Here is a 27,720-nt window from a genome sequence, read left to right as displayed (position 1 = left end):
ACAATTCATCCTTGGTTTCTACTCCGCATCAATGCCAATGTTGAAAGAATATGTATGCATGTTCGAATCCTCACAGCCGCAGGTGCATAAGCTGAACGACAGACAGGTAGAGTTGTTCCAAGAGTTTCTTGCCTGCTTCATCCGACCCGAGTGCTACACTCACCTGTCAGTGCGAGCTTTGAAGAATCCAAATGAGCTCAATCTGGATGACAACAAGATCAAGCTGAAGCCAAAAGAGATGTTCCTTGGGAAATTAGCATCCAAGCTAATTGAGAAGAATGCTGTCTTGAATGAACTTCTAGTAGATGTTCAACGAGCTTATACAGATTGTGGAAAGTATCTACAGACAAAGCTTCCTCTCAACAACCTCCTCTTGAGATGCATGTCGGTACTTGATCCTGTAGCTAGAGGGAACAGTTTGACAATGAAGTACTTGAAAAGGCTTCCTGCAGTTGTGAACAATGTTATCATTGATGATGAGGAAGAGAGCTACGCAAAGGAAGTGCACGCTTTCCAAGTCAGCCACCATGTTCCCAGTCCTGTTGATCAGCACAACGTGCCTGTTCGTCTTAATGATCGGTGGGCAGCTGTAGCAGACCTTCACAAGTTTCCCCTACTGTGTAAGATGGCATTTGCCCTCATGAGTTGCTTCCACGGACCTCAGGTTGAAGGATCTTTCAATGTAATGGGTGATGTCATGTGTCCAAAATCTGCTCGCATGGATGTTCACACTCATACTCAGCAATTCAAACCGTTCAGTATGGAATAAGATCTACTGGGAAAAGTGCTCTGGAGCTCTTTACACGAAAGGAGCCTAAACATGACCTTGTCAACATGAAACTCTGCCATAATATTAGAACTGCATGGAAGCAGTATGCAGATGAACTTGCAGCAAAGAGAGCAGTCAACCAGGAATGGCGCAAGCGGCTGAAATTGACAAAACCAACGGAGAGCAAGCAAGCAGCTAAATGAAAGTTGGACCTCGCCCAGAAGGCTGCTAAGAAAGCGCACAAAATTCGTCACCTGAAAAAGCAGAGAGTTATGTAATGACATGCACCATGGAGCTGTCATTTATTTACTTTCCGATGCTTTACATTCTGGACTTCATCCAACAATACTTCACTTGGTCTACATTTATAGCTCTTTATGGACTTAACCGGGTCTACAAGTATACCTCCTGTAAGGTATAGCTGATGCATGGACGTAGAGACGGTCAACAATGCTGAGCTGCATGTATGATTTATTTTCAGCTGTCTTACATACATGTATATTCTCTACATGGACCAAGACCAGCAATACTTTGCCTGGTCTGCGCACTGTAAACTGTTATATGGACTAAAGACAGCCAACAATGCTAAGCAGTGATTTATAACACCTTTTTTTGTACCCGTATGAACTGAATCTAGCAAGACGTCAGTCACCTGGGTGTACATTACTGTGATGTATTATGGCCTCACATCTGAGTAGGTACAGCTGTATAACAGTTAAGCATATTCCTTCCTTTAGATTTTGCAAGTGTCATTCATGAGATCAATTATCACAATGTTTATCTGTAAAATGTACCTCATAACAATAATAAATTTCAGCAAAAAGTCCTCACCGTGGGAGGGGGGACACCCCCCTCCCACACCCTCCCCCTGTTCGGTCGCTCCGCTCCCTTGCAAATCCCTCCTCTTTTTTTTACATTTCTCTGTCTCATGCCTGAATTTTCTTTGATTAATTTGGTCATTGTTTCTGTAGTACTCAAGACTACTGTATACGCCAAATATTTCGCGGTTTTTATTTTCGCGGTTTTTATTTTCGCGAATTTCGCGTGTCAGTTGCTATTCGCGAAATTAAAGACACGCGAAAATACTGACTCTGATCCCAATGTGGATGTGACGTACGCATGTACATTTTCCGTTCAGTACAGGACTCCACGATCACGAATTTAACCACTCGCAAAATCGTTGGGAATTCCCAATTCGCGAAAAATTAGACTCGCGAAATATGTGTATATGGTGTACACAGTACTCTATTCAGGCCACAAAGTGTACATTATATCAATATGAGTAGTATGAAACATATGAAACATAGCACAGCTCTTCTTACATTACCACAATAAATATCGTAATAACATCTGTAACAGTCAAGTGTGTTTACTCTAAGTCTTCATCTTTAACTAACTACGGCCTGTATTCACCTCGTAGAGTCCAATCGTTGTGCCATATACTACTCAGTTTGTTTGGAATTTTGAAGAAAAAAAGAACCAAATCCTCCATATATTTTGGTAAACAGGAATAAGTAATGTACTATGAGTGTTGGGAGATGTTAAGTCACACTGCACTCTCTGTTCAACATTGACATCAAATTGAGTCTTACTTTTGAATGAAACAGTGGGAACTGCTTTCGTCTTTAATGGAGGTCTTGTCTACTGCCTTGGTCCTAATGGAATGGGGATCATCTCCTTTGAAGTTGCTCAGCTGAAATCTCATCTCAGCACAAAGGGTTCAGGTCTAATCTGGTCAAATGGTCTAGTCTAGATGAGTTGGGGGGTCATCGGGATTTGGCGCACGGCTCATCAGCTAACTCCGACCCATCCATCTCCTAGACCCGGGTCTGCTCTTGTTTACTGACCCGGTCCGAATGGGTTGGCGTCATCTGGTTTGATGCTGCTCAGTGTGTGATTCACATCCCGATGATGGGCCTCGTCAGCCCGGATTGCCCGGAACAGATCAACGAAATTAGCATTGGGCTGTACAAGAGAAAAGGACAGATTAATCTAAAATCAGTGTTACAAGATTTCCATTTCGTTAATTTGTATATTCATTTTACTTCAAAGATATGTTCAATATAATGATGATATTTCAAATAAGATCACACATCAGAGAGAAAGTGAAAAAAAATCCTGAATAATCCAAGATGACATAAAAACAAAGCCATATTTCCATCTGACAGCAAAATGCCATACATGACCATTAACTGAAATACAAACTGGTCATGTCTTCTTTATATTTGTCTGATTTTGCTCAATTCTGTATTTTTTTTCTCTAGATAATTCATACTGAACTACTGGAGAAAAAAGAGCAGGCTATAGGAAATCTCACGAACAGCTTTCCTTCATGCAATGTCATTAAGAAATTCCACTTCCACTTTCGGGTAGAATGTTTCAAGGGTAGTTAAATTAATTAAGGTGTTTTTTTTCCTTCCCTCCCCCCTTTTTTTTTTGGGGGGGGGGGGGGGAGGATGGATGAAAGACCGGCAACTAGTAGGTTCAATTAGTGAGTTGAATTCACTTGTCACTTTAACTTATGCAAATTATATGCCCAGTTATGCACTCTGACAATTTTGACACCCAGGAAGATCATATTTGCTTTTAAAAAAGAAAAGAAATAAAGAGACAGGTGTGTAACTGATCACATCAAGTAGAAACCCAACTCACAGGAAGCTTCCAGTAATTGATGGCAATCTCTGGTGCTGCCCTGTCCTGCCACGCAGGTAAGGCTCCTGTGTCTAAATCCTGAAAAACAGAAAGAAAGAAAGTAAGTATCGAGAATCTTTTTGACCCCATCTGGGAAAGCCCTAAATACATCAAGAAATTAAGTGTGATTACAAAACAATAAAACACTGACAAAATTCTATGTATTGGAAAGAACTTGACTACTGCGTCAAGAGACACTCCCGGTAATTTAGTAAAGTATGGTATGCTCCCTTCGAATTACTCGGGAATCACTTCCATTGAGTTTAATAATATACTTTTATAAGTCACTGTTTTACTGACACAAGGACATGAACTGACCACATGTGTGGTATTACAGATGACCAAACTTTTTTTTTTACTGCATGATGCACATTCCTATGTGTGGTAATGCATTCACTTGACCGTGACTGAAGTGGAGAATGGGTGGGAGGCAGGCAGTGATCACACATGTTTAAAATGTAAATGTGACCTTCAAAAAAAAGAAACAAGTTCCTGCACTGACCTTGAGAAGTTTTGTGTAGGTGATGACCGCCTCCTCTTCAAGGTAGCCGACAAAGCGATGGCAAAACTTGGGGCTGACCAGGTACGAGAGGAAGAATATGTTCACGAAGATGCCTGCAGTCGTTTACGACATAAGTATACAATGATTAAAACCCTGTTGGAAGGTATAATGCAATATGCAAATAGGTCAGGACTACACTATGAGTTTGAATACGAGATGGAGTCCTCATGGTGAAAAGAGAGGTGAAGGTATTCAGATTCTAGCTGAATCAATTAAATCCACCCAACATCAGTTGCAAAACAACAACAACAACAACAACAACAATTTAACTAAAACTAGAAGCACTCGGAGCACGCAAATCTGCGCCAAGGCCATATGGTCACGAGTGCCATCAAGCTGTACAAGCATCTTTAAAAAAAAGTAATACAGGACTGGGATCATGAGCTGGATCACCATCAAAAACTTATGACCTATTTCTATTATCATAACATGCCCATTCTGAAAATTTCATCAAAGTCCATTCAAAACTTTTGAAGTAATATTGATATTAACAGAATCATACAAACAAATGCTGACAATAATATGAACAGTAACCCAATTCGGTGGATTCCATATACGGTGCGCCACTTATCGGTTGTAGCGGACAGACTGAAATCCGCAATGCCTTATGGGAAAAAGTCGACATCAAAATTACTCGCATTATAATGCACATGCAGCAGCGCAGCTCAGCTCTAGCAGCCAGCCGCGCCCGGGCTGGTTGGCCTGAAGTTAGGCCCTAACATGAGTAACAGATGACAAAATCAACAGATCACAGAAAAAGCAAACTTACGCTGCAACATATCCACAGCCAGCAGAATGGACTAAAAGCGTCTGTTGTGAGTAGTACCCATGTAGCGTACCGTTTGATAAGGTAGGCAAACACATCTCCAAGCGACAGATCAGGCATAGACTACTCACAGTTCTCAGATCCCTAGCTTCAAGTCCATCTGACTGGCCTATCGTACAAGTTCACTTCAGTTCAGTCCCATCCGCTGATCGTACACACCTTCGTTTCTTTTCCGATTCTGCGTGGTCACACGGTTCAAGAACATCATATTTATCCCCACATTTCTCCGACAGCTGAACAAGTTCGTCCTTTGTTTTTCCTCGGGTTGGTATGCCACGATCATTCAGGTATTTCTTCAGTTCGTCGACTCTAGTTACCGCGTATACCGATCGCCAGGGGCTAGGCCAGTACAGTTATTGTACAGTAAACAGTACATTGCGCATGCAGCTAGTGTCTGCTGCACTGCAGAGATGCGCAATGTCGACCCCAAAGTTGAAAATCGGCCTGTCCGCTACAACCGATAGGTGGCGCACCGTATATGGGATCCACCAAATTGGCAGAGGTACTTGTAATACACTCCCCCTCCCCCCCCCCCCCCCCCCCCCAAAAAAAAAGGGGGAGCCATAGTAAAGCAAACTACTCATTGTAATCTCCACCAAAGTTGGGAGTCTAGACTTACAGTTAATAATGGACCACAAATGGATAAGCAGATCAGACAACTGACAGACAACTTGAACAAACATCATGCCACTGAAATGTTTGTTTTATAAAGAATGACAGGAACACAAATGAAATACTAGATGAATGTAGGCTACGTTCTTTTAGACATACCCTGAGCACCAAGCACCATCAGCCTGAAGAACAGAGATGGCTTCTTGATTTCCAGAGCTGTCATCAGATGCATTCTCTCATTCTCTGCCTCCTCTGTCACAGAAGAAAAGATAGATGAAAGATTATTTGAACAATTAATCATTTCTGGCAATATCCTGACTGGCATGATACACGTATCTCGTTCAAATAACATATCCTGCATCTACTTGACGTGAAATCATTACTGTGCATCAGGAAGAACCATGATTTTTAAATCATACGACATCAAACTGCTTATTTTTGTGGTGTAATTTGTACAATGGATTAAACTTGGAAAAAATAGATAAATTCATCTAATTTCTTCAAAACATTCTCTGCTTCAATGAAAAAAACAATCAAACAAATAAAACAACAACGAAACAGTCAACTGGATGCCAACAAAAGTTTAGAACAGAGGTCACTCACTTTGGAATTACCATAGTTTGAGTCCTTTTTAATGGGCAAATACAAGTCCTTAGGTATATATTTACACATGTGTATCCTTTAAAGATCACAAGAATTTTTCTTTTAAAGATATTAGTTCTGTTTATTACAATACTCCACAATGTCATGAGACCATGTGATAAACCAGCATACTAAGGATCTGAAATACTAATTAACTTTTTTTTTTTAATAAGAGTTGTTTGCTGACACAACAGATCATTAATCACAGAGACAGGAAGAGAAAGAGAGAAAGAGAGAGAGAGAAGAATATGAGAGATATCTAGAACCTCCTGCATTGCATGATCCCCATAAAACAATCTGAAACCAACTTGTGGAGCTTCAAAGAGTCGGCTTTTAATGGATTACCAGTACTGACATTTTTGAAGATGTAGGGGAAAATAGCAAAAGTAATAGATATCTGATGAATCACATTTTCCTATCATTCATTTATCTTCTTTTTTTTTTTTCTTTCTTTTTTGAGGGGGGGGGGGGGGGGATTTTTATGGGCATCCATCTCACCTAGGAGGGTGTGGATCCAGCCATGGTCCCTCTGCATCCTTCTCAGGGATCTCAAGTGCCTGCTCATCGCGGCAACCATGCCCGGTACCCCGGCAACCGTCTCCAGGAAGATGATGCGGCTGCAAATTTTAAGGTAGTGGGGAAGATTTCGAGATGAGAGGACACCAAGATATCAATCTGCTGCGGGTACATACAGAGTAATTGTACTAAAACATATGCTTTCTCACAAGAAAGACAATTGAATTTTGTCCACATTGCAGTCATGGTTGATGTCATAACACTCATACTGCACAGTAACATAGACCACTGGGAGCATGAATCAGGTATCAACTACAAACTCATCATTGTGTACACTCAATCAGTTTTCAACTATACCTTATCAGCAGCAATTAAGTATTGGCCCAAAAAATGCAATTGTTAACAACTTGGTACAAGCAGATGAGGCAGAACTCTAAAAGAAGTCTTCATGTCCCCACCGTAATCTTATTTTTGCACTACAATTGTAGCTACTTGAGGTTAGATTGAATAAATACAAACACAAAACCATGCTGTCTACACAAATCTGATGACAATCCTGCATCCCCTTTAATTTTGTCATATAATCTTCAAGGAGGCCATATATTACATCAACAGGATAAGCAAACGGCTTGCCTGGTTTGTGTGCTTGAATGTAAGCTCATAAATCTCCTGTACGTGACATTAACCACTGCCATCCCTTCTCACTTACACCTAGACAATCTGTCTCAACACTCGCCCTGGTAATATACACCGAGTTCTACCCAAAATTGGTGCACAGGCTATAATACAGGAAAGAAACATTTTCCATCCGCTTCATAGGCAAAATTTACAATTTGCATCACATGTTCAGCACAAATGATTTTTCCTATGTCTTCAGTTTGAATAGTTGCCGGTGAATCTGAAAATGACTGACGGTATTGTAAGTTGCCTTGCCATTCGACATGTTATAGACTTTCTATGCTACAAGCTCATCATACCATAAAAATAATCACTTTATTTTCACTGAGCATTAATACTGGTATGATGTATGTCACCTGTGTGAATTTGAAGACAGTAATGCAGAAATATAATTTATGTATATCAGTAAACACATACAGGACAATTATCATTAAATGTTGATAAAGAAATCCCAAACACAAACATAGGCATACCAAGTGTACTTGAATACACACAAACCTCTAGTCATTAAATTTAGATAGTGCTGTGTCAATTCATTTTGTATCTCAAGACCTCATGTCAAATGCAGTAAATCTTAGTATCCTACTTATCACCATTACCAGAAAGAAAAGAACAACCCTACCCCCAAAACAAAAACAAAAACAAAGCAAAACATGTACACACCATTATGGATTTCTAGTGACATTTAGCATGGTCTATGAAGTTTCAAGTGAATTGATTTGGTAGGTGTGACTGTTTACATGAAGAACATCCCATTCTACAAGGGATGATTTTCAGTATTCCCCCCAACCCCAGACAGTACATCTCAGATTGCCTACCTTACCATCAATCATGTCACATAAACTCAGCCATTGAGAGAGCTCCAGGAGCTCTGGAGACTGCCATAAAAAGAGAACAAGGTGGGGAGAGAAGGCCAAGGGGAGAAGGCTGTAGCAAGGACCTCATTTTTTTTTAGTAGCGGTGATGAGACGCCTGTCCTTTTAGATGACACAAGTTGTATAAATGTGCGGCTCATTAATGTATCACAGGAATCGAATGTGCAGTGGGACCAGTGATCAATGCAAGATGAGGGATGAGCTATATGAGCATTTCTGGCAAGTGAAACACAGCTTCTCCTGTTTTTTTGATTGTTTGGTTTGTTGTTTTTTTCAACCCCCTGAAACCCTCTCCCTATTGTTTATGTAGGCCTGCTGTACTATAATTTTCTATCAATGCAGTCTTTTTTATACAGAAAGGCTGCTACACCTGCCGGACTGTGCAGATTGACCATGGAACATTAGAGTTATAAGCCTTAGTATGAAAATGGCTTATTTGACAAATGATCAGACAAGAATATTATTATTAGAAGATTAGGAAAGTGCGGTGCCTAGGCTACAGTCTAAAATGATTTTCCCTGGGGACATTTTTAGGGCCTGTATCATACGTAAGCCTACATTATCAAATCAAGCGAACAAACTAAAAATATGAATGATGGAATTGATATTCCAACTAGAAAAGCACTCTGAGAGCGCAGACCTCCACCACGCAGCTACTTTCCACCTGGGGAAAAGCTCTTTGGGCTCTTCCACAGAGATCAGTGATTTCCACCCATAGGTATACATGCTGAAAAATTATAGAAGCCTTTGTTACGTCATAAACCCTCAGCTGCGCGGCGCGCCTCGCCCTAGCAGAAAGTGGAGCACGCACTTTAGTGTGTGTATGAAAACCTCCAAAATGTGCAGCTTGAACTCCTTAATTCATTGACCCTACCTGCCAAAATATCAAAAATCCTTCATAAATTCCCAAAAAATTCTCGGATCACTACCAAAATTTAACCATCTGTTACTTGTGTCATTCTCAACCTTTCCTGTAAGTTTCATCCAAATCTGTTCACTACTTTTTAAGTTATTTTGCACACGGACAAACAAACAAACAAACTAACAAACAAACCAACTGTATCGAAAACATAACCTCCTCCCTTGGTGGAGGTAATTAGGGTATACCAAAAGAGCAAGGACAGAGAAAGAGTGAGAGAGGGAGAAAAAGAAAAAGGGGTCCTTTACGTGCATCCATTTTATACAACTGTAGGTATAGGCCTGCATTATGATTTCATTAGCTCAAACTTCGAGGGACTCCAGTTTGGAAAATAAAGCGCATTCATTCAATTTCACTTCAGGCTTAGGCAGAAATGATGCTTCCAAAGTGTATGATATGATGAGGTCCTGAATATAATCTGAAACTCTATATGTCACCCTGCCCCCCCCCCCCCACACAAGAAAAGGAGAATAAGGAGGCAGAATTCACTACTGTATATGGTCACGTGATATACGCTCGAGACAATCCAGCGGTTTGCTTCCTACAATGGCCGCTATTGGGCCCCATTGCGTACTATGCCCTTATATGTGCAAAATCAGGAGAGTGCTCCCTCTTAGCGCACTGTGTGCCCTTCTATACTCTTTGGTGCTGGGGTCCATCTTGATGAAGATGTCTGCAGTTTAAGCCGTTGAGGACGAGCTGATTTTCCTACAACGTGCATTTCCCAGACACCTGCCCAAGTATACTCGGGACTCGTCCTCAACGGGTTAATCATGCATATTCCAAAATTGTAGTTTATACTGCAGTAACTCAAGAAAGAGTGGGTGATTTCCTGGCTGCTGTCGCAAGCACTACAATCAGTACCACTTAACATACCTTGGAAGTGGGCGTAAAGTTAAACCAATGGATATTTGCCCCCAACTTACTGGTTTCACAAGCCTCTGTAAAAAATATATCCCTGGTTTTCATTATTTGGCAGAGGCAGACTATCAATTTCAAAAGAATGAAAGATGCATTTTTTGTTGTAAGTGTCCTGGTAAAAGCATGCAGTCTAGACTGTGCAAAAGAGCACAGTACTGTCCTCTTTGTGGAGAAGGCTTCTGCTAACTAGTATACAGTGTATGATTACTCACTGAAGCTACAGTGGAAAACATGTGTTTGAAGATCTCTTCCCATCTAAAAATGAAGTCACAAATCGTCGGGTGCCCGTGCATTGGCCGCTAATGCAATACAAATTGCATTGCGTTAGCGGCCAATGCACGGGCACCCGACAAAATTAAGCTTGCTGTACAAGTGTAGTTCTCTGGTTTACTTGATCGTATGACAGAAAATGACTGTGTACATACGCACATCGAAAAAAAAAAAAAATCTACTACGGATGTTTTTGTTGTAACGTATACTACTACCAATGCGTCACATCTGATACACATATTTCCTGAGACAGTGGAAAACACGACACACTTTTTCCCTTTTATTTACTATTTTTCTTTGAAGCTTATTTACCATTTTCACGACTAAAGGGCTGAGGATACATGCAGTCTCTTGATACAGAGCACCTTGAAAATCTGAGCTTTAGAATTCTTGCATGAGAGAATCTCTGAGAGTTTGCTCTAATCAGTGAGATACTGCATATAAAAGAAGCAAGACCACAAGAACATAATATCACTGTAAATTTGGGCAAAATCAGACAAATCAAGAAAAATAATCACAAAGTATGACATCCCTTCTATTAGTAATTGAGTCAATAGGCCAACATACTGGCAAGTGCTATCAACAGTCTTACTTGCGATACTATAATACCTCCAGTGAAGTACCCAGTACTTGTATTTGCCATGATTTGCCACATAAACACCGACTATGACATCTATTGAGTTTCTTTTAAAAGTATGAAGGAATTGCCTCTCCTTGTATTACAGTAAATGTACAAGAATCACAGCGAACCAAGCATAGAGAACACAAAGTTTTTTCTAGATAATGTGAAATTTGCGGGGCATCAAGAGCAGCACGGGTAAAGAAGTACTGCACTGTACATACATGATTTGATTCTTACTTGATGCAGACATGTTTGTCATCCAGTATAGAAAGATGGCAAGCTAATATTCAGATTTTTAATTTCCTGTTTTCATTTCCTTGTTGGCCACGCTCCACAGTCATCTAAAATCAAATCTGAATGACCTGTTGACTTTATTTCCATGCTTTCATTCAAAACATCATTGTCTCTAATTCACTAAATCTTTGCATTGCAACTATTCTCACAACAATAGATCAAAAGATAATTCTCCCTTGACAGGAAATTCCATGGAGAATCAAATATTAAATCAGTACAGAAAAGTCATGACAATTACACAAAATGTTGCGAGGCTTTTATATCAGGCTTCGAAGTAAAGCCTACAACACTCCGTGTACATTATATGATAATGGCCAAGACCCAAGATAATCTTATGGGCTTCCATACAGTCCTTTCTCAAGTTTTGCCTCTAATGACTCTGACTCTAGACACTTTTTTCATGCATACTGGTACAGTAATGCCACATGCCTCAAGAAATTGATACGCTTTTACCAGCATATTGTACAGCAAGCAACGAAATGATCCTCGTTTTCCTATGCTCAATTCCCCCTCCTACCAAGCAAACAACAGAATACAGGTATGACACTGTATTTAACACAGTGCTATGGACTGATAGCATATAATATGCCTCTTGTTTTACCAATTTTTTTTCTTTTACCCTAGCACCATCAATTCTTTCTCAGTGACCACCTGTTCAGATCAGTCCTCCTTCTATAACCTTCCTATAACAAATTCCCCAAAGAAAAATTGTTGTTACAGCCTGAGGAACCACTGACCTTTGACCCCCCCCCCCCCACACACACATTAAAAAAAAATAAGAAAGAAATGGTTCCACATCCCTTGTACATAGCATAAGTTTTTTAAAGACCTTCAGAACTATGGTACCTCTTTTCAGCAACATCATATAAGTTTGAGGGGGTGCCACAAAACTTATGCAATCATGAATACAAATTTCACATTAAACATTTAGAGTTTGATGCCTCCCTGTTAGGAATCTCTTGACAAAGGTCATAGCTGGTTACGTTGTAGATCCTGCTATCTGATACCTGACAAATAGGATGTGGTATTTCTGACGACATATTTTTGCTGTAAACAAATCAGAAATCCCTTAAATTATGGTCTCCATTGTTTCAATATAATATAAATATCAAAGTGGGCAGAATGGATGAGATGTGACATTTCAAGAATTATGCTACGCTGACTTTGCAGAAATCAACAAATTGCAAAAAGGGTAATTCCATGAAGTTGGGGCAGTGTCCATGTAGCATCGTGATATTTAAAAAATACATTTCAGCATATAAACTCAGTATTAGTTATGTTATACATTTATTGTTTGTAGGCTTTACATTTGCATTGAGGCCACACATTTTCCTGGAAATTTTGTGCCATTCAGACTCAATTTTGATGAAGTTATTAAACAATATGCAATGTGTGTCCTGTAGCATCGTGACGTGTCCATGTAGCATCGTGATATTTTAAAATTTGGTCCTAAAAGACAAATTATGGCAATTAGCTTGACCAAAATTTGATGCAATATGCATATTACAAGATATGAATGAGATAGCTAAATATCTCAAATTTCCTGTACACAGTTTTAATTTCTAAAGAAAATTACAAAATGTATCACGATGCTAGGTGGTGTCCTTTTTTGAGACATTTGGTGGACAGCGCGTAGCATAGTGACACATTGTGTAATTTTCTTGTAAAAGTAAAACTGTGGAAAGGACAGTTAAGATATTTAATAAGCTATCTGACTAATCTAGTAATTATGCATATTATATCAAATTTTGGTCACGCTAATTGCATTAATTTGTCTTTTAGGACCAGATTTGAACTATCACGATGCTACATGGACACGTCACGATGCTACAGGACACCGTTACATATTGTTTTGATACGTATCAGGGCAATTACCCCCGAGGGCAATTACCCCCCAGCTAAATACTGGTTAGTGGTAAGGTTAGAGTAAAGATTAGGGTTAGGGTTAGGTTTAGGGTTAGGAGTTTGGTAAGGGCTAGGATTAGGTTCAGGATTAGGACTAGGATTAGGGCTAGGGGAAGGGTGCGGGGTAATTGCCCAGGGGGTAATTGCCCTAGACCCGTTTTAATAACTTCATGAAAATTGAGTCTGAATGGCACAAAATTTCCAGGAAAATGTATGGTCTCAATACAAATGTAAAGCCTATAAACAATATATGTACAGCATAATTTAATAGTATTGAGTTATGCTAAAATGTCACACTTTGTGCCCCAACTTCAAGGAATTACCCACAAGTCAATGCAACAGAAAAGTCCTGAATTTTTCTTTTATTTTCTCTAATTATTTGATTAACTTCCATGTACATGTAAGCCAAGATATGCGTAAGTCACCAGATTTTTATTGATTTCATGCATGTTGACTTGAGTGAGGTTTACTGAATTTTGGTAGAGAGGTGCTGTTCTTGAAATTCACTACTGAATTGATATCGACAAGACAAGACCTTCTAGGTAAATATAATTGTCCTGTATGTAACATCTCATAAAATACATACGTGTAGGTAAACGACACGAGTTCAAACAACATTGGATATCACACTTAATGATGTCATGGTATTTACCAGATGATAAGAGATCATGTACAGAGAGAACCATCAAACCCAATCCCATTTCACAGCATTCCAAAGTGTGCGCAGATGTATTGACATATCCTGCAGTATTGATTCTCAGAAGACGAGGATACATTATACATCATGACATGCCTAATACAAGATTTTTCCATCATGAATCACAAAAATATCTCGGAAAATAAAAATTAAATGAAAATGTATTCAGTAAAGAGCTGTTCAGTCTTGTGGCAGCTTGGAATATATCGGGGGGGGGGGGGGCACCATTGATATTTCCTCAGGAAGTAAATGACAACAAATTATGTATGTTTCATATGCTATACAAGCAGACAGCAAAAGGTAGGCAGAGATCTATTTCAATTGACCTTTTGAAATGCTTGTCATAAGAGGCAAATTCTGAATTTTTCATGATGACAAATGTCTGCCTTTGCATGAACTTTATACTCCACTATATTCCTGAACTAGAGCATTTAATTAAAATCTGATGCATGTACAAAGCACTCTCTGTAAGAGAAGCAGAAAGCAACAATTTGCAATCAATTCATCACATACATTAAGCAGCAGTCACACTGGCAAAAGATTGTGAAGTTTAAGCATGCAATCTTTAAGATCTCCAAGTTTTGCCAACTGGTGTGACCGCAAACTTTCTATGAAACTTCCCACTCAAACTAGAGAAACATGAGAGCTCCCAACTGAAACTTCGCAAAGTCTGTCACATGACCAGTCCACCACATGTTTGTGCCATTGATCAATGGTTTTCGGGCATTGTCTCAGTGGGATGCATCTGTGTGTATTGTTACATCACAATCATTAGCTGTCAGACAGCTTTAATACTCTTTCTTCTTTCTTGTGCATGCGCACTAGTAACCCAAACATTGAGAAGTTTGGCTGCCAGTGTGGACAAACAACCAAAGATTGCAAAAGACTTTGCAATCTTAAACTTTGCAATCTTTTGCCAGTGTGACTGGGCTTTTGAGAACCTATAGGGAGGTCACTTTACAGTGATGATTTAACAGAATGCTGATCATTGTGATGACAATAATAAAGATGATAATGATGACGACAATGACTTACTAGATCCATTTTCTTTCAGTCCTCTTCCCCCAAGTAAAACCAGAAAAGAAGTCGAATCCTCCCCTCATCGTCTTCACAGCAAGATATGCCATCTGTTGGAAGAAAGCACCATCGGGTTTGAATGCGACATGATTACAAGCATATAGTCAATCATCTCAGAATCATCATTTACGGTGAATGAGACATGATTACAAAAATAGTCAATCATCTTAGAACCATCGATAGCAGTGAATGCGACATGATTACAAACAAAGTCAATCATCTTAGAATCATCAGTTACAGTGAATGAGACATGATTACAAACAAAGTCAGTCATCTTAGAATCATCAGTTACAGTGACACCATACTGGCCTTTACTTTATTTAGATTGGCAAACTATTACCAGCAATGTCAAGACTACAAATATGAAGATGTGAAAAAAAATTATTTCTTCACTTACAACTTTCCTATCTACTCATCAATGGAGGCATTGATCTGTTTTTATCAACAATGACGGTAAGCACATGGGTTTAGCATCAGAGTATCATCTTTGCACAGAATACAACTGTAGCTTTCACGATGGTGCAGCGAGGCAACACAATGTACTCCTATGCAGAACACAAGTAAGTTTCTGAACTATCACTTTTGGCATGACGAATTTCACAGCGATGCACCATGCAATATATATAGCCGCACCTCCACTAAGAGGTCAAACAGAAAACTGAAGCATGATTTTTGTTCACATTCTCTTTTGGTATTTCTTTTTTTTTTGGGGGGGGGGGGTGGGGTGGTGTTTTGTTTTTTATTTATTCATTTTTTGCTGATTGAGCAATGGAATCTGGTACCTTATTTTGGTAATTGGGTTGATTATATTTACCCTGTCAACTCTTTCTGCAGGAGGTTTGTGCGTGATTTCTACCTTGTCCATTTCATCTTCAGACCTGCAAGAGTCCAAGAGGAAAAGTAATGCTGCAAAATAAAACAAGTCGTCTGCCGTTCTGTGATGCTTATATTGGTATAAACAACGGTACAGTCTCCTTTCCTAGCTAGAGCCAGACAGGGGCTACTGTTCATATGTTCAGACAAAAATTCACTTGTTCAGAGACTTCTCAATATGGTTCATGAGCAACATAGATATCTAGTAAATTTTTAAGAAGTGTGAATGAGCTTCTGCTAACTGATTTATTGTGCTGTAGACTTTTGAGTTCATTTGTACAGCAACACTTTGTATTCACCACTCTTGTTTGTTGGTTGATCTGCTTCTTCTTCTACCTAATATTTACCATATTGTGATGATTTGCCAGAACTATACATGAATTAATGGCAGTGAATTTTAGATGTCTGTTAATCAATAACTTTCAGTCAACTGGGACTTGAATTCTAACTTCCATTTTGTAATTAGCCCTTTTTCCCTTAGCTAACAGGGTACTTATGCCTACTCGATGATTACAGAGAGAAAATGAACAGGCAATGTGTAGACAATTGATCATCAAATGCCTAATCTCAAACATACTCCAAACACGTGACAAGTACGTAGCTCCACCTACCAGATGGGATGGGGAAGTAGATAGTTGGGATCCGTGTTGTCCACTGCCGCCTGGACATTGTCGGCCATCTTGGCTTTGTCTTGACTATGTTTGGCCAGGTTCTTGCGAGTCCTGAAGAGAGAACAATTCACAGACAAATGTTAACCAGCATGGATAAGAAACACCTACTGGTAGACTGACAAAATGACAAATAATCTTATTTGGTATAAAGTAGGCCTACATATCTCATCATGATGATAATGGGGAAAGATCAGGGTTGACAAAAGCAAGTTTTGTACTGGCAAACTTGTGGTGGGGTCATGAGATGCATCCAAAATGTGCTTGTTGGGACATTAGCATATTACACACAGCAACTTTAGTATAACGTTTCTTTGTTTTCAATGTTCCTGAAAATTGTGCTTGTTACACCAAATCTTTTCTTGACCTGTCATGTGCATGTATTGCATGAACCAGGGAGGTGGGAAGCTCCCTGCATGAACTCTATAATTTTGAAAGTAATCATCAGCTTAATACATTCAGCTATTTCTTCCTTTGGAAAAACAAATGGATCTGAATTGTATTCGAGATGTAGATTTATTCAAAGAAAAAAAACTTGCGTTTTTGATTGTATCATTTAACATCAATGTGGCAATCAAAGTTGCAAATTACAAAACATGATCAATCAAAACAAGACTCATTTCATTACTATAAACTAAAACTACTACCCAGTACCAATGAAATGTTAGATATCAGTCATTTAAAGAATGTATTACAGTATTTTATATACTTGACCAAAAATGTAGGACATTTATCCAAAAAGGAGACTCAAGCATCGCTTAACAGGAAACTGATAGCATTGCAAAAGTAGAATGTCGAACACTTGATTTTGCAAACTCTGAATGCTCACATACTTGAAGTGAGGGGATGGGAGAGCCTTGAGGGGTTCTTTGGATGCGCTGCCCGACGTCTGAGAAGTTATGCTCTTCCATCGGACTGCCTGCATGGAAATTTCAATTTCAGTGAGAGCTCACTCTATACAGCAGTGCAACTGCACAATTGTACTGACAGCAACATCGGAACTTGAAATTTAGTAGCAAAGCTTTTGGAACTGCACATCATTTGTACTCTACTTATAGTTAGGCCTCAGTAATCCATTTCCAAAGCCGAGATGTCGATCAATTCACTGGAAACCAACTGTACTTTTGAGCTGTAGGCCTAGCAACATATTACAAAATTTAAATGAATCAAACAATGAAGACCAAGAAAACTAACAAAAGCACTGCAGAAGATTTGATACATTTTCTTGTTTTTCCATGACAAAATCTCATTACCCGTACATCAAGGCCATACAAAATATGATCACTAAAATAAGTGTCATGCACTATGATTGCAGATGTCCATCCACATTAAAGTGGGAGTAGTGTCCACTTCACAGCGTAAAATACTTACTGACTACGCCAGGCTGACGATGGACTGGATTCAGGTAGATTTATACAGGTGTATGCCTTGTAGTTGTTTCCTTCCTAATCCGTGAGTCCATTCAGCGTCATGTCAAGGTCGTGGGGGTCAATTGTCACCTGATATAGAGTTGGATGTGTCAGTCAGGTGACCCCCTAGTCATGTTAAAGTCACAGTCCGGGTCTGGTTAAGGTCGTGAGGTACAGTAGATAGGAGGGGAAGTTAAAACCAACCATCCCCCAAAACCAAATCCCACTACAGTCTCCCCCGTTTTATTAAATAGGAGGAGCCCCCGTACCGTGATTAACAAACCCAAATTAAATACCGTAAAAATCACCTTTCACTATGCCTACATAAAACATCCCACAAACAGGGGGAAATCACGTCCAACCGTGGACAACTATAAAAACAGTTAACAATTTGTGCACTGGGAACAAAACGTCCCTATTCAACACTAAACGAACACTGGCTTGGGCAACGACAATGACCCAAATACTCAACAACAGTGAAACATTTTAATCACACCTATTGATTTGTAATTGTCATCCCGGACTATGATTTAGTCCCCTGTTTTTTCTTTGCTTTGCTTGCAAACTCTAACAATAATTGGAGACCAAGGTCCCCTCGGCATCCAGAGGTTTTCCCTACATTACAAAAACCAAATTTGCTCTAAAAATACACCGTATTATCCAAAATAAAACGGGGATTACCTGATTATTTTTGCCACAAATGCAATTAAGCATGTGCAAAATTGTCTCCCATAAGAAATGGAATAAAAACAATAACACAATATAAATAAATACCTCTGGAACCGACTTCCACTTAGTCGGAGGCCTATATGCATAGCACCTCTGGTATCTGCCGCCAGCTTAGCGGGGTCCAGACCATGGGATGGCATTGTCCTGGCTGGTGGCATCAATGCCCTGTGCCACCTGCTCCTGCCTACCCTCTGCCACCAATACAACTCTAGCAAAAGCTGACTTAGTGGGACACCCGCTGAAGCATTTCACTATTCAGCTCCCATACGGGAAACCGTTGTGTTGTAGCTGAAGTAAGCATGTGGAAACGCCTTCCTCCACGCCACTGCTTCAGTTGCAGCTGGCTGGCAGCAATGGATGTGGACCTGCTGGTGATGGGAGCAATGCTCTAGCTGCCCGCATACCAATTCAATGGAATTGGTGACTGTAGGATCCACACACCCATGAGGAGGATCCAATTCAGGAGTCCTTCTTGGGCTATGAAGGTCTTGGGCAGACATGATGATCCAGCCCCACCTCCCAAGATTGCATTGGTTCTGGAGTCGCACATTGGCACTTGAAGGCGATCCAACATCAATGCTGTGGCATGCGGGATTTGTCGCATGTATCCCCCGTCACCTCCCACCTGGGTCCCACACCATTCTTGTTTTATCCCTTGGCTCTATGCCAGTGGATATCCACTCTTGAGGAGTTGCAAGGTTTGCATCTCCCTTCTGCGTGTCCTTCCATCTCTCCCATGGTAATTGGATGGTATTGGGAGGGTCGTCTGGAACCGACAGAAGAACTTCACTCGGGTCAGCAGGAGTGGTTCCCAACTTATCAGGCTCAGAGCTCTGATGTGGGTTCCCATGGTCTTCATCACGCAGATCCTCCACAGTGGATCCATCAGGGTTAAGACTCTCCTGCGTCCCCTCCGTTACAGGTAAAATGAAGTTGCTAGTCAAATAACTTGAGCTCGCATCTTCTTCCTCAACGTTATCTGTAGCTGGAGCTGTATGATTGATATTTTCTACGAATTCCATGAACTCACGAAAATAATCCAATAGCTCTGAATCCTTGGTAGACCTATCCTTAGAGGAGCGAGATTGATTCACAACCCTCGACTCCTGAGCTTGGGGAAAAACAACCTTGATCTCTTTAGGTGCCATATCCCCTAGCTCCTCTAATCCTTCTTGGGACTGGCCAACTCCTGCTCGGGCCAGGGAGTGGCCTCCTCCTCTGGCCCGCTGTCGTTTGACAGCTCCTCCTCATGGAGAGCCACTTTCCTGTCCACCTCCGGACAGTCTCGTTTGAAGTGACCAAATTTACCGCAAAGGTAGCACGGATTGCAGTAGGGGTCAGCTGTGGATGTGGTGGTAGATGGACTGCGCGAGAGCGCTTTGGCTACCTTTGCTGACAGCTGATTTACAGTGTCCTGGAGAGAAACAAACTTCTGCTCTAGGCTCTGTATTCGCTGCCCCACACTTGACGTCGGTCCCTCAGGTGTGGCGTGCTGCTCAATCTCAACCTTATCAAGCTCACCAGAACGTTGACAGGGAGACCTTGGACTAACATCTACCTGGCGGCCACCTGCCTCTGCAGGCTGGGAAGTATCCCAACGTACAGAAGCACTGCACACTTCCCTGTGACTGCGGATTCCTTGAGAACCCTGTCCCAATACCGCATGTCGGGAGTATACCAGCCAGGTGACTAACTCCAATGCAGCTTCCACTGTCTTGGGTTTCGAACTAAGAGCAGACAAGCCTGCCTCCTGTTTGCGACAACCCTGACAAAAACGGACAACAGCTTGGCGCTGGACGAGGGGCTCTGGTACTCCTGGAAATGCTTTATTAGCAAGAGATACCACTCTCCTTGACCATTCTAAGGTGGTTTCATCCTCAGACTGTTTGGCCCGGGAGAATTCCATCTGAACCATTTCAGGTGGATCGGTAGCACCAAACTGCTTTTCCATGCACAGCACCACTTCCTGGTAACTAGCAAGAGGGTTTCTCTCAAGGAGCATCCGGTAGTGATCGCTCCCTTGCCCCTTCAAGCACCACCACATTTGGTCACGTCGCTGCATGGGCGACCACCCACTCTCATCTGCGAAAGCGGTGAATTTAGCATGGAAGGCTCCCCAATTTCCCTTCCCGTCAAATGAGATTGACCTGGGCAAGGATGGGAGCTTCCTTACTTCCTGAGAGGTATTCCACCCACTCAGATTCATGTTTGCTAAATCTCGCCAGCTAGAATGCAGCACCCCATAGCGGGTTGATCCCTCCACATAAGGTTTTGGGATTGAGCTGTCCCCTGTGAACTGAGGTGCAGAGTAACTATACAACTGCTCCTCCAACATGTCATTATCAATCCTACCCCCTTGACCCTGTGGGTAACACCTAGTAGGAAGGGACTGTAATGGGGTCGATACCCGTGGACGTCCTAACGGAATGCTACCTGCACGTCCGCCTACATGGGTTCCACGCCAAGAGGGTGGATAGCTGTCGTAGGGGTGTAGATGTCCTACTTCCCCCGTTGTTGATGGATGCCCTCCTGGAGAACAGGACGGGCCTGTCTCCAAGACCTGATAACTTGGGGTGGCGAAATGGCTGGCCAACCCCGAACCTGGTCTTGCACTAGGCGTATACATCCCAAATCTATATAATTTACCTTTACTGGCTGTACTAACATCCCAAACCTACCAAAAATAGTAGTTATATACCAGAATACTTTATCACAACCTTTCACAACTTATAATCTTACAATAAATTCTATACCCTCAAAACAATTCACCTTACTTTAATAAATTCCACTCACTAAATCCCAAAATATCTCCTTTTAATTTTAACTTTATACTTCTCAACCAACCTACTGAATTAAAATATATACTCACTCTATTTATCTAATTCTTCAACTTTACCTGAAGAATTATTTCCCTATTCAACAATTAGCCTACAAATCATACACTTTATCAAATCTTACCAGATTCTCTCAAATATCCTAATACAACCTATTTCAGGCAAGACATTCACCAAAACAATCTCGCCTCAAAAATCCCCACAATTATCTAACTATTTTAACAAATATTTATCTAACCTCCTTAATAAACTAACTTATCCTTCCAAATAATTCCTAATTATATTTCCTATAACCACTTTTTTCCTCTTATTCCTTTATCAAGTGTTATCCCTAACCAAAATCAATATCTCATATAAATTAGATATTAATACCAACTAAATATCAAACTGCTACTCTAAACCAGACCTTTGTCTACGAAAAGAAACCTAGTAATATAAACCTACCTAACAATTAAGATACCTGGTATTGGGAGCTATGTGGGTTGCACAAAAGCGATCCAATCCCCTATCAATAAAGAAGGAAAGGGACAAAGGTAGAACACACTAGGACAGAACAATGGCAAGTACAACACGCACAATAATTATGACAGGAGTGCACCACAAATTACACTTAAACGAATACGGAGTACAGCTGACAACGCACGAAGAGTCAGCTGGCGTACCATAGACTGCTATGCTCCGCTACGGAACGGCTGCCCGCTGTTCATTCACACTGCGCGGTGTTCAACACACCGCTAGATGCACGTACAGGGACAATGCGGCCGTAGATCGAATACACAAATGCGGTTAATGCAGCTAGCGTCGTCCTATTACAACGTACAGCGCGACGCGCGAATGGTACACAGCTGCAGTGTGCAAACCACGCTCACGATGCGAAATAGACCGGCGTTCCGTACTCCGTTTGGTCCAAGACCAAGCGCGCCGCATATGCATGCAACGTTAACGCTACCAAGAATAACGATGTAGTAAGCGCGAGCGACGGCGAACCGCGCTGCAACACAGTGTATGTAGCACACACACACTCGCAGAAAACTAATGAGCGCGCAGTACCACCAACCTTTAGCTACGGATCTAAAGTTAGCTAGCTCGTACAGTGTCAGTAGTACAGTGCGCAGCGTGTGTATGCACTCAAAAGTATAAGTTAGACCAAGTGCAGGTCCTGGTCTACTACGTCAAAAGCTGACAGTAACACTACAAACAGAACAGTTACTAGACCTAATTAAACGTGGGCTGGCGTTCCTGATATTCGCGTGGTAAGCTTAACGCAATACAAAAGCACCAACAAACACAAACACAAGCGAGACGCAAACGCAACCGAACACCAATCTACTCACAAAATGACTCGCTCGGGCAAAAGTGTTCTTGTTATTTTGTTTTTGTTCGTTTTTCTTTTTCTTGTTTCTGTTTCCTTTTCTTCAACCCCGAGCGGCTCCCCAGACGTTAGCTGGGTGGGCACGTCATGCACATGAAACAACAATCACAGACTGTATTCACACCCACACTCAACAAACCTCGAGTCAGAGAAACAAATCTAGGACTAGGTCTACAAAAATACCAGGAGAATTTAACACACAACAGTAACGTAGAACAGCTAGAGTAGGACGGTCTGACTAAACAGTTGCCTTTACGAACGTCAATCTATCTCTCACTTAGACGACGATTTGACAAAAAATACGATGTGACGCTAAACAGTAACACGAGTTCGCAATCAAAAATATCGTTCCAATCACTCGCTCGGACGTCGCACAAAACACAACGATGATAACAATCAACACGTAAGTTCGCACACAATCATTCACTTTTGATTCCCCGCCGGTCGCTCGCCCCTTTCAGCGCTACCGCCCTGAGACAATCCCCGTCTCCCTGCAGTCAGCGCCGACCCGGTCCGCGAACCGACAACTTACAGTACAGTAATTATACACACAGTGCAACGCGTAATGTGCGAACATTGATACACACACATAATGTATTCACGCGGCCATTGCCCTGCGACTTACCTCGCAGCCCAACCGATACGGTTGATTAAAATCGGCAAAATTCGCGCAAATAGGCCAGCAATCCTGCCGAACTACGCCAATAAAGTGGGAGTAGTGTCCACTTCACAGCGTAAAATACTTACTGACTACGCCAGGCTGACGATGGACTGGATTCAGGTAGATTTATACAGGTGTATGCCTTGTAGTTGTTTCCTTCCTAATCCGTGAGTCCATTCAGCGTCATGTCAAGGTCGTGGGGGTCAATTGTCACCTGATATAGAGTTGGATGTGTCAGTCAGGTGACCCCCTAGTCATGTTAAAGTCACAGTCCGGGTCTGGTTAAGGTCGTGAGGTACAGTAGATAGGAGGGGAAGTTAAAACCAACCATCCCCCAAAACCAAATCCCACTACAACATTGATCCAATTAGAGTATCCATCTCTCTTATTTGAATGTTTCCCCCTCTTTTTTTTTTATTTCAACTTTGACATTAATAATTTAGCTTTTCAAACGATACTAGGCCTAATAATGGCCTTGTCTATATGGGCAAACTTTTAAATAGTGCCACGCACACACTGCACTATGCACTAATTAACATTTCATACGGCAGGTCCTAAATTAAAAAAATAAATAATTAAATAAACATTTTATCGATAATTTGAAGCAAGCGTCTTTAATCCTGACCTGCGTCTGAATGAGCGGTTTGGTAGGATCGGAGAAAGCCAGAAGCGAGTGATTCGTCAAATGTCGGATGTTTTCTTGACTATGAGTTGTCATCAGTAGGCCCATCCCACTTTGTTTGGAGTTACTACTGCTGCCGTATTGGAGTAGCACACTTTTGGTGTTCTGCGTGCTACCAGCGGGGTGGTTGACTCCGGAGCAGCCCGAAGCTCCGGGAGACCAAACGGACAGCGGAGCGGCGGCATACATTCCGCTGATTACCGAGGCCGGTGCAGCAGTCTGGGTATTCAGCAGGCATTTCGTCGTCAGCGTTCGCAACATTGCGATTTTCTTGAAAATGAGATCACTGGGTGAATACCAAAATGTTGTTTCATAAAACTCTATTGAAGATGTAGTATTCGTGTCAAATTGAGGCCGTTGTCACTGTCGGCAAGTCACCATTGGTCACAGTCGCAGTCTTTGCGGCTCGCTGGCTGGGTTTATTGAGCGAGTTCGGTTTCACAACATGATCGAATGCACGCGTAACGTACGCTATCTTCACATTCCTGAATAAAGTTATGCGACCCGGATCTCGCCAACTGGTTCGCGATTGGTGCGTTTCCGTACGCTGTCAGAAACCTACGATGAAGAGCCGCTGCCCGAATACACACGATCTGCCGTCAGTGAATGACTGGCTTGCATCACTTTACTACCGCTAGAACAGGGGTTGATGTAAGAAATCTCTTTCATGATATCAAACAGATGACTCATCTCGTGTGGAAAGTTTCTGTAAATTCCATATCTTGAATCAACAATGCTGCGTTTCTAATAAGTGATTTGAGAACTACAAAAGCACTCCACATTCTGCACTTCGATCACATTCAGCAGCAAAAATGCATGTGAGACCCAAGTAAAAAACTTTCAAACTTTTATAGAACTCCCTTGTCTTTGTAACACACTTATGCTTGCAGATGTTCTTTTTTATGAATGCATGATTTGTACATGTCCAGTTGTGACTTGTGGATAGAACAAGCACTCATTATGACGGCTGAACAAAGACACAGTTCTCACCACTTTCAAGCGATTTATCGGGGGCGGATCAAGGAATTCTGTAAAGGGGGGGGGGGGGCACAACTTATATTTCTGGTGCCACTTCCGGGTTTCATTTCATTTTTTCTTTTTACTTCTTTTGTTTTTAACAAAAAATAAAGGGGGCGTGCGCTGGGTGCGCCCCCTCTGGATCCGCCACTGTTTATTACCCCTTTAAAGCTAGTTGCTTTCAATTACCAGTATTCGCATGGTCATGTGTGACATTTGAAAATGCTTATCTACAAAATTTAGCATTGGACCAACACAGTAAAAGAATACATTATTTACTCCAATTTCACACTTTTTATTCAATTTCTGACTTTGCCTTTTGCTTATTTTGTTTTGAGAAAAATGGGATCATTTCAATATGTCACATTTTATTGAATACACAAGGAAGGAAAATTATTGCACCACAGCAGTAGGAGATGGTAGACTATGTGTGCTCATTACCACATTCAACACCACACATTCACACATACTGAAGGTACCTTCATATCCACTCACATATCCACTTGTATCTTATACACAAGAACACCTACATTTATGAGCTTAAATTGAAATACACTTTCGATAAAACAAAATGAAAAACAATTCTATTTTTGTAAATATAAATACATTTATATTCAATGTACATCAAATAGTCCCTCACTCACTCCATTTCATAGATTCTTTTTTTTTCTCTTTACAATGCAATCTATTAACACTGCATACAATGAATACAACAGAACTTTCAATCAAGGTGAATTGTTGATTAAAAACAGAGTACATTCACACACTTCTTACACAGTGTAAGAATCATGTTACAAGCTAATTTCATCAGAATACTAGTAAATCATACTCCATTTACACACATTTCTTTTTTTAAGACAAAAAAAAAACTGACATCAATATAATACGAATGAGTTCTTACTTTGAATTCTCTTTGAAAATTCTAAATCTTCAGTTCTTGACATGGTTCATTTAGACATGCCGGTCGATGCCTGTCGACCAATGTGTTCAAATCTACATCTAAAAACTGCCTTGACTGATATTCTGACAGCTTAGTGCAGATATTGTCTCTGGCCTTATCTCACCCATGTCTACTCGATCCCATCACTTATACCGACGGAAACACAATTCTATCGACCTTTTTTCATACAGGGGTCAGCCAGAATATGACATTGGTGTAGTACAATTGACAAAATATATGGATCAATGATGGACGATTTGACGCACTAAACACATCTATTTTCGTTAAAAAACAAGCGATGCATGAAGATTTGAACGCACACAAATGGGCTTTTATGAAATCTGCAGCAAGGGAATACCTCCTTTAATACAACCAAGACTTTGCCAACAGTAGGTAAAGGGAAATTAAACAGAATTTTAGAAGAGAAAATAAAAGTACAATGCACAACACTCTTAATTTGGAAGGAACCTGTGATTAATGATAGTATGTAAGTTCTGTTGGACACTCAAGAAGGTAGATTTTTAGAGAAAGAATGCTTCCCTATTCTATCTCTCACAATTCAGTATGAGTGAAAAAAAAAAAAAACATATTGGTATACAAATATACAATGCATTTCCAACTATTGGCTTGTGTGAAACCACGTTTCCTCCATGAATATCTTGACATTCATGTTTTTGTTTGTTAAGCATTTGCTTTTTTGTGACTGTAACCTGGTTCAGCAATATTACATTGGCTCCGAAAATCAGTGAGTAAAATCATGAGGAAAACAAACAGCTTTCAGATTTTTTAAGTATGACTGCATAGAGTTCATCTGAGTAAAATTGTACAATTTTGATAGTCATAGGCTACCTTTTTTTTTTCAAAGATAAAATTTTACCCCCTGAAATTCAAGTTGTCATCTACTCTGCCCATAATCTCTAAAAACAGAGTTCAAGAGGGAATTCGAAATCAACATACCACCTTATTCTTCGATAATCAAATGCATGGATTTTTTAGATGAACGGGCAATTTTCAAATGTCGGTGAAAAGAGAAACATTTACCACTTCTCATCACTCCACAAAAATGTCTACATACTTCATCATTTGAACCAGAATTCACCTCTTTTTTTCACACCAGACTCCAAAGAATTGTATTTGAACTTCACAAAAGAATAAGTCCAGTCTTTAATTTCAGCATCATAACTCTACACTATATACTTCTTGCCCATGTTTGCACACACCTTTGCGAAAAATGAAGGCTTATTCTTTTCATCTTCTGCATACTGTATGCTATACCATAATTTGTAATGCTTTTGATTGACTGTCTCACAATAATGCACAAATGAGTGACATAAACTTGTAGATGAGCTCAGTAAGTGTTTTGGTTTCTTAGTTTGTTTGATGTATATTTGCTAGCTTGTTTTATTTGTTTGTTTGCCAATTCCATCACTTGTGAGGTCACACACCGTCAACAGTTTTTCAGGTGAGTCTTTGTACACTTTAAGCCATCTCTTCTCCCCACCATTTTTAATTCATTTGCAATCAGTAGTAGTAAATGTATTCTTGGCAAAAATCACATAGAAATATGTCCCACGTTCAGCTCCGTAGATACAAGATTAAAGTCTCTTGGCATATCTGCTTCCCCCACCTCCATCCTCCCCCTTCCCTCCCCCTTCAAGT

At 40.7% G+C, this 27,720-nt stretch overlaps 1 protein-coding gene across 1 annotated transcript; it reads right to left on the bottom strand.

The window, feature by feature from the left end:
* Positions 1-2,354: 2,354 nt before the first annotated feature.
* Positions 2,355-24,365, bottom strand: LOC139741173 (uncharacterized). Its single transcript, XM_071651766.1, has 10 exons — positions 24,048-24,365; positions 17,251-17,336; positions 16,361-16,471; positions 15,691-15,754; positions 14,835-14,926; positions 6,601-6,719; positions 5,620-5,712; positions 3,963-4,075; positions 3,422-3,499; positions 2,355-2,734 (listed from the first exon to the last, which is right to left on the bottom strand). Exons 1-10 carry the CDS (start codon positions 24,363-24,365, stop codon positions 2,609-2,611), a joined length of 1,200 nt encoding a protein of 399 aa, XP_071507867.1. The 3' UTR covers positions 2,355-2,608.
* Positions 24,366-27,720: the final 3,355 nt, after the last annotated feature.

Source organism: Diadema antillarum, unplaced genomic scaffold (assembly GCF_040938485.1).
Source record: "Diadema antillarum isolate AM-2024a unplaced genomic scaffold, OU_Dant_1.0 seq00000908_RagTag, whole genome shotgun sequence".
NCBI lineage: Eukaryota > Metazoa > Echinodermata > Echinoidea > Diadematoida > Diadematidae > Diadema > Diadema antillarum.
This window is presented reverse-complemented; position numbering and strand designations above follow the sequence as displayed.

Coding starts and splice junctions, on each gene's coding strand:
- LOC139741173 (XM_071651766.1), bottom strand. CDS start 24,365: ATGTTGCGAACGCTGACGACGAAATGCCTGCTGAATACCCAGACTGCT. Junction 16,472..17,250: donor CTCCCATCCCCTCACTTCAA/GTATGTGAGCAT, acceptor TTCTCTCTTCAG/GACTCGCAAGAACCTGGCCA. Junction 6,720..14,834: donor ACTGAAAGAAAATGGATCTA/GTAAGTCATTGT, acceptor TAAAATTTGCAG/CCGCATCATCTTCCTGGAGA.